A 14,332-nucleotide genomic window follows, 5' to 3' on the forward strand; every position below is an offset into this window, starting at 1 on the left:
TGCAAAGCAACTCTCCAAATGCAGCCTCACAAAAGTCTTGTGGAAATACATCATGACTACTTGACTCGTGCACAAGGCCTCAACCAATGAAGGCAAGTGTACCATAGGCCTTCTTTACCACTTCTACTACTATACTGATTTACCACCCTTACTAGCCTTGCATCTTTCTGGGAGCTTGGGACTTTGACCTCTGTACATCTGTAAACTTTCCCTTTACATTCAAGCCCTCAAATTTCAACACCTCACACTGGCTCAGTTTAAACTCCATTTTGCCACCTATTGCCGTAGTTGATCAATATCCTGCTGTATGCTTTAATCTTCCTACTGTTGCAACTCCAGCAATCTTGGCGTCAACTGCAAACTTACTAACCAGCCCATCTACATTTACATCCAAGTCCTTTATATCACAAACAACAGAAGTACCTGCACAGATCTCCAATGAACTCTATTCACAGACCGAAGATAGACACAAAATGGTGGAGTAACTCAGCGGGACAGGCAACATCTCTGGAGAGAAGGAATGGGTGATGTTTCGGGTCGGGATACTTCTTCAGCCTGAGAGTCGGGGGAAAGGAAAACAAGAGATATTAATGGTGATGTAGAGAGATATAGAACAATTGAATGAAAGATATGCAAAAATGTAACTTCTGCTTCTTCTTTCGTGTGGCGTGCACAACCTAAAGTTGTTGGACAACTTGTTCTATTTGATCTTCCGTTTGTGCACGTCGAGTTGATTGCATTAGTCGAAACAGGGCGGACCATGTGAAAGTTGCAATCTTCCAGCCCCAAAAAAGTAACAATGATATAGGAAACAGGCCCTTGTTAGCTGTTTGCTAGGTGAGAACAAGTAGCTGGTGAGACTTGGGTAGGGGAGGGATGGAGAATACAGGGGTTACTTGAAGTTCGAGAAATTAATATTCATACCACTGGGTTGTAAGCTGCCCAAGCAAACTGAGATGCTCCTCCAATTTGTGTTTAACGTCACTCTGACAATGGGGAGGCCTTGGACAGAAAGGTCCATGTGGGAATGGGAAGAGGAATTAAAGTGTTTGGCAACCGGGAGTCGGGTAGGTCCAGGCGGGCTAAGTGAAGGTGTTCAGCAAATCGATCGCTCAGTCTACATTTGGTCATACCAATGTGTAAGAACCCACATCTTGAACAACGAATACAGTAGATGAGGTTGGAGGAGGTGCAAGTGAACCTCTGCCTAACCTTAAAGGACTATCGGGGTTCCTGGACAGAGTCTGGTGTCGACCCGAAACGTCACCCAGTCTTTCTCTCCAGAGATGCTGCCTGTCCTGCTGAGTTACTCCAGCATTTTGTGTCTATCTTCGGTTTAAACCAGCAACTGCAGTTCTTTCCTACTCCATTCACAAACCTCCTGCCTGAGAATTGACATTCTATCACAATGTCTCTTATCGGTAGGCCAGTTCCGAATTCATACAATCCAGTTACTGTTAATCTCGTGCATCTTAATCTTCGCCTGCCATCCTTTTTAAAAAAAAAATTTTTAATTTTATTTTTATTAGCAGTACAGTAAATCACATTAATACATCGCATATATCTTATTACATTATGTTGTACCACTTCATTTTTTGAGCTTTAAAAAAGATAGAAATAAAAGAAGTAGGAAAGTAAGCAAGAATCGTGAGGGTGCAGGAAAGTGTTGGGAGAAGAGAACCCCTTAGGGAAGGAATTAGAGAAGGAAGCAAAGAAAATAAATAAGACCCTAGAAAGAAAAGGAAAAAAAAGGAAGAAAGGAAAATCAATCGCTCTATTGTAACACAAAACTCCGCAAAAAAGGATATACCAATCGTGTTTTTATTAAAAAATGATTTTATACCCCCCATTACCAGGTCCTGGTAGCCTTTATGTTTTAACTTCGCCTGCCATCCTAGCCTACCATGAGAGATTTTAGCAAATGCATTACTAAAATTCACAAAGATAACATCCACTGCACTACCTTCATCAATGACGTTCATCACACCCTCAAAAAATGTGATCGTTATTAATACACTCTTTGCTGAGGACAAAGCAATGCTGATTGTTCCAAAGTAACTTACTTTCTTCCAAATGGGAGTAAATCCTATCCTGAAGAGTCCTCTCCAGTAGCTTTTTTTCTATTGACGTGACTGACTTATATTTCCCTGGATATTCTCTACTTCACTCCTTAACCAAAGGAAATACATTGGATACTCTTGTCCTCCGGGGCCTCATCTGTATCCAGAGGAGTACATTTTGCAAATTGATGATTGCAGGTGGACCAATGATGGAAACTTAACATCTAGGGCTTTCATCATTTTGGAAAGTGTGGCAGGAAGGAAAAGGAAATGAAGTAGTGTTTATGGTTAAAGAGACAATTAGCACAGTAGTGATGAAGGCTCTTTGCCTGGATGATGCAGAATCCGGATGGGTAGACCAAAAAAGTACAAGGATCAGAAATTGTTAATGGAAATGTTATTTCTCATATTTGTTTTAAACTTGGAGGGGTCTATTTAACCCTTGAAATGTATGCTGGGTCTATCAGCATTAATGTCCTATTACCTCACTCAATTCCTTGTAAGAATTCTCACGAATGCACATCAATTCCTCCCTCAAAAAACACTGAAAATGGATTGATTGTAATCATGTATTGTCTTTCTGCTGACTAGTTAGCACGCAACAAAAAGCTTTTCACTGTACCTCTGTGCATGGGACAATAAACTAAACTGAACTGACAGCAGCCAATGAACATTGGAGTAAACTGGAACACAGAGAAATTCCACCCAGTTGCAGGGAAAAAAATGTCTTAACTTCATATCATGGGTGTGCAATAGTTCTGCCCGCATAGACTCCAAATACTAATGGCAATGTTGGGAATGGCATTAAAAAAGGAATGAAAATGTGGAATAAAGGTACAAATGTAACCTGGGTAACTTAAATCTACATGCAAGGAACAGGCTAGTCAAATTAGTAACAGTATTGTGGAGGAGCAATACCTGAATTGGGTGCAGGATTAAATTATGGACAAATCTGACAGACTAAACTAGAGGGCAAGCTATGCCACAATGAGTGTTGAAAGAGAATTAATAATCTTATTGTGTGAGGGCCCTCTTCTTCCCTGATAACCATCAGTATGGTAGCACCACGAGGCTGCGTACTCAGCCCCTACTCTACTCGCTCTACACTCACGATTGTGTGGCCGGACACAGTGTGAACTCCATCTTTGCATTCACCAAGGACATCAATGTTGTCGGACGAATTACAGATAATGATGAGTCAGAGTATCGAAGTGAGATTGATTGACTGACCAAATAATGCCAACACAACAACCTGACTATCAATGTTTCAGAGGGAACTGCAGATGCTGGAGAATCGAAGGTTACACAAAAAAGCTGGAGAAACTCAGCGGGTGCAGCAGCATCTATGGAGCGAAGGAAATAGGCAACGTTTCGGGCCGAAACCCTTCTTCAGACTGATCGGGGGCGGGGGTGGGTGGGGACAAGAAAGGGAAAAGGAGGAGTAGCCAGAAGGCTGGGGGATGGGAGGAGACAGCAGGGGGGCTGAGGAAGGGGAGGAGACAGCAAGGACTAACAAAATTGGGAGAATTCGATGTTCATGCCCCCAGGGTGCAGACTCCCCAAACGGAATATGAGGTGCTGTTCCTCCAATTTCCGGTGCTGCTCGCTGTGGCCATGGAGGAGACCCAGGACAGAGAGGTCGGAGGCGGAGTGGGAGGGGGAGTTGAAGTGCTGAGCCACCGGGAGGTCAGCTTGGTTATTGCGGACCGAGCGGAGGTGTTCGGCGAAACGATCGCCCAACCTCCGCTTGGTCTCACCGATATAGATCTGCTGACATCTAGAGCAGCGGACGCAATAGATGAGGTTGGAAGAGATGCAGGTAAACCTCTGTCGCACCTGGAACGATTGCTTGGGTCCTTGAATGGAGTCGAGGGGGGAGGTAAAGGGACAAGTGTTGCATCTCTTGCGGTTGCAAGGGAAAGTGCCCGGGGAGGGGGTGGACCGAGAGGGAAGGGAAGAATTGACAAGGGAGTTATGGAGGGAGCGGTCTTTGCGGAAGGCAGATATGGGGGGAGATGGGAAGATGTGGCGAGTAGTGGGGTCACGTTGGAGGTGGCGAAACTGACGGAGGATTACTTTTTGTATGTGACGGCTGGTGGGGTGAAAGGTGAGGACTAGGGGGACTCGGCCCTTGTTGCGAGTGCGGGGATGGGGAGAGAGGGCAGTGTTGCGGGGTATGGAAGAGACCCTGGTGCGAGCCTCAAGGGTCGAGTCCCCCTAGTCCTCACCTTTCACCCCACCAGCCGCCACATACAAAAAGTAATCCTCCGTCAGTTTCGCCACCTCCAACGTGACCCCACTACTCGCCACATCTTCCCATCTCCCCCCATATCTGCCTTCCGCAAAGACCGCTCCCTCCACAACTCCCTTGTCAATTCTTCCCTTCCCTCTCGGTCCACCCCCTCCCCGGGCACTTTCCCTTGCAACCGCAAGAGATGCAACACTTGTCCCTTTACCTCCCCCCTCGACTCCGTTCAAGGACCCAAGCAATCGTTCCAGGTGCGACAGAGGTTTACCTGCATCTCTTCCAACCTCATCTATTGCGTCCGCTGCTCTAGATGTCAGCAGATCTATATCGGTGAGACCAAGCGGAGGTTGGGCGATCGTTTCGCCGAACACCTCCGCTCGGTCCGCAATAACCAAGCTGACCTCCCGGTGGCTCAGCACTTCAACTCCCCCTCCCACTCCGCCTCCGACCTCTCTGTCCTGGGTCTCCTCCATGGCCACAGCGAGCAGCACCGGAAATTGGAGGAACAGCACCTCATATTCCGTTTGGGGAGTCTGCACCCCAGGGGCATGAACATCGAATTCTCCCAATTTTGTTAGTCCTTGCTGTCTCCTCCCCTTCCTCAGCCCCCCTGCTGTCTCCTCCCATCCCCCAGCCTTCTGGCTACTCCTCCTTTTCCCTTTCTTGTCCCCACCCACCCCCGCCCCCGATCAGTCTGAAGAAGGGTTTCGGCCCGAAACGTTGCCTATTTCCTTCGCTCCATAGATGCTGCTGCACCCGCTGAGTTTCTCCAGCTTTTTTGTGTAACCTGACTATCAATGTTGGAAGACCAAGGAACTGATTGTGGACTTTGGAAGAGGAAGTAAGAGGACCCACAAACTTGTCTATATCAATGGTGGAGAGGCCAAATGCTTCAAATTCCTAGGTGCGCATATCTCTGGAAGATCTTTCCTGGACGCAGCACGCTGATGCAACTATAAAGAAAGCCCATCAGTGCCTCTACTTCCTGAGAAGATTGCAGAGATTGGGTATGTCAGAGAGGACTCTCTTGATCTTCTATAGGTGCACAGTGGAGAACATATTAACTGGTTGCATCACGGCTTGGTTCAGCAACTTGAATGACCAGGAACGAAGAAGTCTGCAAAATATGGTGAACACTGCCCAGTAAGTCCATCACGGGTACTGACCTCCCCACCATAGAAGGGATTTACAGGAGTCACAGCCTCAAAAAGGCAGCCAGCATCATCAGAGACCCACACCATCCTGGCCGCACTCATTTCACCCCTGCTGGAGTAACATCTCTGAGGAAAAGGAATAGGTGATGTTTCAGTTTGAGACCCTTCTTCAGACGCCACAGAGGCGGAGCGGCGAGAAAGGATGTTGCCAAAGAGGCTGCGAGAGAGAGAGCACACATACACACCCCCCCCCCCCCACGCAACCACACCACAACACATGCCAAAAATTCAGTGTGTGTATATATACTTAACTATTTTTCCTCGTTTATTACGTCTCTTGTCTTGGGATTGAGCAAATATAATATAGTAAAATTCTTCAATAAGATGAGAAGTGGCATTGTGGATTTAAAACAAGGGTCTTGTAAACCTAACTTTGTAAAGATAGATTCTCAAACTTACGCGGTTGATTTTGGATTTACAATGGCCAGTCATTCAGGAGCACATTGATAAACTACAAAATTGTTCATTGCTGTCTGGAACAAAAGTGAAACAAGAAGAAAGACTCAATTGTAAGGAATTAAGCAAAATTAGGGATAGTAGTAGATTCAAGGTGGAGACATAAAATGGCATTGTAAATAGGTGTTAGTTAGGGAATGATTGAATTAAAGGTTGATAAATCCCCAGTACCTTGGACAACATTCCAGAGTGTTTCAGGAAGTGCCCAAAAATAACAGAATACTTTTTTGTCACATGCAACAAGGCACAGTGCGATTCTTTGCTTGCATACACCTACAGCGCTGACAAAGTTACAACGTACGCCGGCTCCTCCTTTGTTCTCCCTGCCCCCAGGTTATCCATTGCTCTCCCCCCTCCCTCATGGTGGTCCCCCCACGCCAGGTCCTCCATTGTATATGACCTGTGTTAGAAGGAAATGCAGATGCTGGTTTAAACTGAGATAGACACAAAATGCCAGAGTAACTCAGTGAGACAGGCAGCATCTCATTTCCCTTTCCCATGACTTTCATTCTGAAGAAGGGTCTCGACCGGAACATCACCCATCCTTCTCTCCAGAGATGCTGCCGGTACCGCTGAGTTACTCCAGCAATTTGTGTCTATCTCGTCATGAACAACACAATTTTGTCTGCAAATTTAGTAATCATTCTTTGTACATTCGCAGCCAGATTCTTAAATGATATACAAGCAGTAACAATCCCAGCCCTGGTCCTTCTGCTCTGCCTAAGTCACAGGCTTTCAATCGCAAAAACAACACACTCTGGCTCATCCAATGCTACTTACCAGACTGTGGGGGGTGGGGGGGGACAACAATTTGCTGGAGGAACTTAGTGGGTCAGGCAGCTTTGCGGAGAGAAATAGACTGGCGACATTTTGGGTCAGGATCCTTCATCTGAACTGATGGAGTAGAGGGGAAATAGTTTGTAGGAAATTGTGAGGTTAAAGACTGCCGTTGATTTTGTGCAACAGCAGGAGATTACAACAGGCAGCAGTTTGATTGGTTGAGCGATCAAAGTTGGCTAATTGAGCAACCTATAAAAAGGCCAGGTGGACCAGCCGTGTTGGGGGAGAGGCTGTGTGGGGGTGGCAAGGGGCAAGTGGCAAGTGTGAGGGTTTGACTCGAGGCTGAGGAAAAGCTAAGCGGAGGGAGACAGGAGGTAAAGGTGTAGTCTGCTATTTCTTGTGTGTGAGTGTGCTCTTGGTGGCAGTCAATGGTGCTGCAATGTTCCTCCTACAGGATGTGAGAAGTCAGGGAAACTGCTGATGTCCCTGACGACTCTCCCTGTGGGAATTGTGTCCATGTTGACAGGAGACTCCGTGGTGCCAGTGTCCATGATGTCTCTGAGTTCACTGAATGGGGGTCCTGGACAAGAGAGGAATGGGTAATGAGAGGGTGGAGGACAGGAAAGAAACTGCATGATGTGGGCAGGGTGTGTAAGAAGGAACTGCAGATGCTGGTTTAAACTGACGAGAGACACAAAAATCTGAAGTAACTCAGCGGGGCAGGCAGCTTCTCTGAAGCGAAGGAATGGGTGACATTTCGGGTCGAGAATCTTCTGAAGAAGAAGGGTCTCGACTCGAAACGTCACCCATTTCTTCTCTCCAGAGATGCTGAGTTCCTCCAGATTTTTGTGCCTATCTTTGATGTGGGCAGGGGTCAGGGTGTGGAAAGAAAGGTTTGGGTGGGGTCTGGAGAAGCTAAGCTGGGTTGATGATGAAGAGGCCTGCATTACTTGAAGTTGGAATTTACCTGTTCGCTGACTTTGAGCCTGTTCCTGTATTCTGTGCGCTCGTGTACCCAGTTCATAAATGTGGATAAATTTGAATATTTTACTGTTGTAATGTTCTTCTTACAAACCATGTTCTCGGTGTATCTAAATCTAAATTTTATTAGTTATTTAAGTTATGACATCGGATGGAAGCTGCATACCAAATCTCGTTGCGCTTATGTGCAATGACAATAAAAGATATTATTATTATATTATTATTATTATTAAATGTGAGGTTATCCACTTTGATGGCAAACACCAGAAGGCAGATTATTATCTGAATGGTGTCAAGTTGGGAAAATGGGAAGTACAACGAGATCTGGGAGTCCTTGTTCATCCGTCACTGAAAGTAAGCATGCAGGTACAGCAGGCAGTGAAGAAAACAAATGGCATCTTGGCCTTCATAACAAGAGGAATTGAGTATAGGAGCAAAGAGGTCCTTCTGCAGTTGTGCAGGGCCCTAGTGAGACCACACCTGGAGTACTGTGTGCAGTTTTTGTCTTCAAATTTGAGGAAGGCCTTCTTGCTATTGAGCGAGTGCAGCAAAGGTTCACGAGGTTAATTCCTGGGATGACAGGATTGTCATATGTTGATAAAAATGGAGCGGCTGGGCTTGTATACTCTGGAATGTAGAAGGATGAGAGGGCATCTTATTGGAACATGTAAGATTATTAAGGGTTTGGACATGCTTGAGGCAGGAAACATGTTCCCGATGTTGGGGGAGTCCAGAAGCAGGGGCCACAGTTTAAGAATAACGGGTAAGCCATTTAGAACGGCGATGAGTAAAAAACTTTCACACAGAGGGCTGTGAATCTATGGAATTATCTGTCTCAGGCAGTGGAGGCCAATTCTCTGGATGCTCTCAAGAGAGAGTTAGATAGCTTAGGGAGAGTTAGAGTCGGGGGATAGTTAGAGAGAGTTAGAGTCGGGGGATATGGGGAGAAGGCAGGAACGGGGTACTGATTGTGGATGATTGGCCATGATCATATTGAATGGCGGTGCTGGCTCGAAGGGCCGAATGGCCTACTCCTGCACCTGTTGTCTATTGTCATACTGCCTCTGGTTGGTAAGCAGCTAATCAGTTCTAAATGGAATGTGGTGAAGTCCCATGGTACCTTGTCTGTTATTCATTTTATTCATGATATGTAACTGTTCTTCATATTGTAACCTGTCTACTGAGGCATTTCTACTTTCTACTGTTGTGATGCTGCTTTCTTCCTGGCTGCTTCTAAAACCTTGTGCAGTTATTTGGAATGAACAGCAATCGCTGGACGATTAGATCCTGTGACTAAATTAAGAAATAATTCAAATGCTTACTGGATTACTGTGAATAATGTTGGTGGTTGACGAGCGATGAACTGCTGGTGAAGCTTTTGTTTCTTTGTTTCAGGCATTAGCAGCAAATACTGGAGCTGGATTTGCAGTAGCAGAGCCACAAATTGCCATGTTCTGTGGAAAGCTCAATATGCATATCAATATCCACAATGGAAAATGGGAATCTGATCCTTCAGGAACCAAAAGCTGCCTAGGGAACAAAGAAGAGATTCAGCAATATTGTCAGGAGGTGAGTCGTGAGCATATGTCCTTTATTATTACAGTCGGCCTAAAATTTTGCAATGCGACCATATTTTGCTGAGGTGAACAGAAGTTAATGCAAGCTCACTCCCATCGATCATTCAATTGCCCCGTCAAAAATATTGTGTCGTTCATGGAGCCCATTAATAGCATTTATTTCCCAGCTAGTAAAATACAACCAAATTCTTTAAATGCTGTTGATGTAAAATAAACTCTGAAAATCTGAAAAAACTGCAGGGAGAGAAACAGTTTTAACATTTCAGGTTGATGATCCTGAATTCAAGTTCGTCACTTGCATAGGAGTTACAGAACCTGTCAGTGGTTGGAAGTATTCATGGCTCCAGGCCAGAGGCAAATGTCAAAATGGATCCTGCCATCCAAAAAACAAATGTGAAGATAGACATAAAATGCTGTAGTAACTCATTGTCAGGCAGCATCTCTTGAGAAAAGGAATAGGTGATGATTGGAATAGACCCTTCTTCTGATCGAGTCAGGGGCGAGGGAAGCTAGAGGTATGAAAACATACAACAAACAAATGAACCCAAATTAAACAAAATCTGTAAATATAAATCTGTCTGATATAAATGTGGCATTTACTTTTGTTAGGTTTATCCAGAGCTGCAAATTACCAATGTGATGGAAGCAAATAAACCGATCAGCATTGAGAACTGGTGTAAGAAGGGAAAGAAACAATGTCGTGGTCACACTCACATGGTCATTCCTGTGAAGTGCCTGGGTGAGTACAAATTTACCTTCACCTAAAACCCAGTACTAGAGGAAAGGAGCCTATTCCCGCTTATGCCATTCTTAAAACAGAATCTGAAAGTTAGCAGCAGTGAGCAGCTGTGTTATTGATTCATCTGTGAAACATTAGAATCTCTCTCATATAAAAGGCTTGCTGATGGGTATCAAACTAATTACTGCTTGTAATTTGACATTAATTAAATCAGTTACTGTCCAGATTGGTTTACAAAGCTTGTTCTCTCAGTATCATGCATTTAGATCCAGGTTATTGTCAGTAAAACATAAACTAATTTGTGTAACTTGTCTTTTGAGAATTGTTGGGTTGGAGTACTTGTCATCTGATGAAAAATACCTCTTTGCTTCACCTGGCCCTCACTGCATCTCCACAATGTATTTACATTTGCACAGCTAATTAGATTATGGCTCCCATAACATTAGTAATGATTCTAAGATTTGCATAGTGAATTGTGTGTTCATTGGAATAACTTGGTCGTTTGAAAAGCCAAGACAAAATTTGTGCAAGAAATCCAAGTATATTAAGGTAGACACAATAATTGGAGTAACTCAGTGGGACAGGCAGCATCTCTGGAAAGAAGGAATGGGTGACGTTTCGGGTCGAGACCCTTTAGAATGTATTAAGTATATTTAGATGACTTGTTACAGAATGCCCTGGAGGAGCATGGGCAAACCTCTTGGCCAAAACGGGCTGCCAGTTACTTGAAGAAGACCATGCAAATGCGATGAATTGATTAAAGTGGAATGAAGCAGTTATGTGGCCCAATTTCAATATCACATGTTGACACTTTTAGTTTTTTCTTTGTTAGAATAATTGGAAATGAAATTATGGATTATGCAGAAAATTATCAAATGAAGCTATTCTGTCCATGCATCCTGTTTGTGCCTGATCATGGAAAGTATTTTGCAGTCTGATGCATTCCCTTCCTTTTGCTGCAGAGCCCTCACATTGTTTTCTTTTCAAGTAATGACAACCCCATGTTACAGGTCGCAGAAATTCACCTTTCAAGAATTCACAAAGCATGTCAAAATTTTGAGATACAGAATAAAATTCTCTCTATAAATCAATACAGGGCCTGGATTATTTAATCTGGATAAGAGAGGAAGAGTGAAACCAAATAAGGGAGATAGATGGTAGGTATATGAGAACGGTGCGGGGAGGGGTTAGGGATCCGGTAGGAAGAGTGTGTGGCAGATTGGGTGGGAAAGGATTGGGGAGAAAGCAATGATGGAGAGCTGGGAGGATAGGGGTTGAAAATAAGGGAGTGTTGAGCTAACTTTGATAAATTAGAAGGGAAAGAAAGAGAGACAGAGGAGTGAGTTAACTGATATTGAATTCAATGTTCATGCCATTGTCTTGGGGACTACCCAGGAAGAATGTGAGGTGCTGTTATAGACTCATAGATCATAGAGTCATACAGGTGGAAACAGGCCCTTCGGCCAACTTGCCCACGCCGACCAACAATGTCCCAGCTACACTAGTCCGACTTGCCTGCGTTTGGCCCATACCCCTCCAAACCTGTCCAATCCATGGTGATGAGTCAGAGTATAGATGGTGATGAGTCAGAGTATAGAAGTGAGATCAACCGATTGACCAAATGGTGCCAGCACAACAACCTGGCTCGCAACATCAGTAAAACCAAGGAACTGATTGTGGACTTTGGAAGGGGAAGGATAAGGACCCACAATCCTATTTATATCGATGGGTGGAGAGGGTCAAAACTTCAATTTTCTGAGCTGCATATTTTTGAAGATCTTTCCTGGACCCAGCACACTGATGCAATTATAAAGAAGGCATATCAGCGCCTCTACTTCCTGAGAAGACTACGGAGATTCGGTATGTCAAAGAGGATTCTCTTGGAACGTCTACAGGTGCACAGTAGAGAGCATACTGACTAGCTGCATCGTGGTCTGGTTCTGCAACTTGAACATCCAGGAACGGAAAAGACTGCAAAACGTTGTGAACACTGCCCAATCCATCACCGGCTCTGACCTCCCCACCATCGAAGGGATCTATCGAAGTCGCTGCCTCAGGTATTCTGTTGTGCTGCAGCAAGCAAGAATTTCATTGTCCTATCTGGGACATATGACAATAAAACAGCCTTGACTCATGATTCTTACCTGCTTAACAGTTTGTTAAACATTGGGATAGTCCCTGCCTCAACCCTGCAGCTTGTTCCAAACACCCACCACCCATTGTGTGAAAAAGTTACCCCTCAGATTCCTATTAAATCTTTTCACCTTAAACCCATGTCCTGTGATCCTCGGTTCACCTACTCTGGGCAAGCAACTCTGTGTCTCTAACGGATCTATTCCTCTCATGATTTTATACACCTCTACAAGACCACCCCTCATCCTCCAGCGCTCCAAAGAAGAGTCCTAGCCTGCTCAACCTCTTCCTGTAGAGCTGAGCCTTGAGTACTGGTAACATCCTCGTAAATCTGCTCTGTACCGTTCCAACTTGACAATATCTTTTCTCTAACATAGCACCCAGAACTGAACACGATACTCTTCTTGTGTAGGAAGGAACTGCAGATGCTGGTTTAAATCAAAGGTAGACACAAAATGCTGGAGGAACTCAACAGTATAGGCGGCATCTCTGGTGTCTCTCATCCCATTCCTTATTTCCAGAGATGCTGCCTGTCCTGCTGAGACACATTTTATGTCTACCTATGATACTGTTCATCCTAGTTTGCGTTTGACCCCACCCTGGCAGTGGAGGAGACCAAATTCATTAGGTGGGTGTGGGAGTGGGAAGAGGAATTAAATGGCTAGCAAACGGGAGCTACTTAATGTCGTCTGTCCATTTGTCTTTGCAAATGGATAGGGTTCCTCCAGCAGTTTGCTTTTAGCTACAGATTCCAACTTCAGTTGTTTCTTTTGTCACTACTCCAGTCTTTTCCTCTGCAGTAAAGCTCTTCAATTCCGTTAGATTTCCAAGATTGAAGTTCACAGTGAAGATAAAATTGTAACATCTCACAGTTGTCTTTTTAAAACAGATCTTTTTGATGTTCCGTGAGATTCTGATTTCACAGTCCTTTGAGGCACTACATTGCTGACCTAAGTAACCCACTTCAGTTTAGTTTAGAGGTACAGTGCAGGAACAAGTACTTTGACCCACCGAGTCGGGACCACCCGGCGATCCCCACACATTAACAGTATCCTACCCGCACTAGTAGAGACAATTTTATTTTTTTTACACTTTAACCAATCCAATTAACCTACAAACCTGTACGTCTTTGGAGTGTGGGAGGAAACCGAAGATCTTGGAGAAAACCCACGTAGTCAAGGGGAGAACGTACAAACTCAAACCCAGGTCTCCAGTGCTGTAAGGCAGGCAACTCTACCTCTGCGCCACTGTGCCTCCTACTTTATGAATGTGTTTCTCTTTTTAAATTTTTCTTCACTGGTCATTCTAACTGAACGACCGCAGATTACAGAAAATAATATCTCCTGACTTGCCCAGTCAGCATCCATTACAATTTTGAAATGCTTTGTTTCTCTTCTTGACTTTTTCTGCTATCAGGACAGCGATTCAGCTAGTGTAACCTCTCACAGTGAGTGAAGATGATCATTGAGATCCTGGCTGACTGCTTCTTCCTGTCATCTGCAATGTCTTGATCTTGTAAATGATGTTACTGCCCAGACGTGTACACAGCACACGTTCTCAGGCCTAACCAGATACTGTATTTTTGGCATTGTACCCATATTAACTAAGACAAGGAATTTGCACACTTTCTTAATTGCAGATTTATGAATATTTCTCTTTCCCAATTTTGTGAATGCCCCTGAAATGTAAAACTTTCACTGTTTATCTTTCTGACGTTCATCCAGAATTATCAGGTTTTTTGTCAGGATCTGCAGCTTTTTAATTTTCATTCTGCAAATTCAAAATTCTTCCCTGTTCTTGCTTGCCCTTTGTCTATCATTAAATCACCGCACCCAATTGCATCCATTTATATCAGAACTTACAGCTGCTTTAAGATTTTCTTTCATTCTGACAATTTCATACTGACAATCTTATACTTGAAACATTGTTCTCCTTCTCTTTCCACAGAATGATTACTGATTTACTGATTAATTACCGATTACTGATTTACTTTACTAAATAATTTAATTTACTCATTAATTAAATGGGATCAAAACGGAAAATGCTGGGGAAAAAAATTCGCCTTTTTTGTTTTTATTTCAGATTTGCAGCAACTACAGTTATTAATTATTCATCTTCCCCATATCGACATCTTGCTATTGACT

The 14,332-nt window shown here is 44.1% G+C and overlaps 1 protein-coding gene across 1 annotated transcript in view; it reads left to right on the forward strand.

Annotated features, from left to right (window-relative positions):
- The window catches only part of aplp2 (amyloid beta (A4) precursor-like protein 2), a 132,838-nt gene that overhangs the window by 42,678 nt on the left and 75,828 nt on the right, over positions 1–14,332 (forward strand). The window contains 2 exon segments of the mRNA XM_055660939.1: positions 9,135–9,308; positions 9,926–10,055. Coding sequence (XP_055516914.1) covers positions 9,135–9,308; positions 9,926–10,055 — 304 coding nt within the window.

The sequence above is a fragment of the Leucoraja erinacea genome, chromosome 32 (assembly GCF_028641065.1).
Source record: "Leucoraja erinacea ecotype New England chromosome 32, Leri_hhj_1, whole genome shotgun sequence".
Lineage (NCBI taxonomy): Eukaryota > Metazoa > Chordata > Chondrichthyes > Rajiformes > Rajidae > Leucoraja > Leucoraja erinaceus.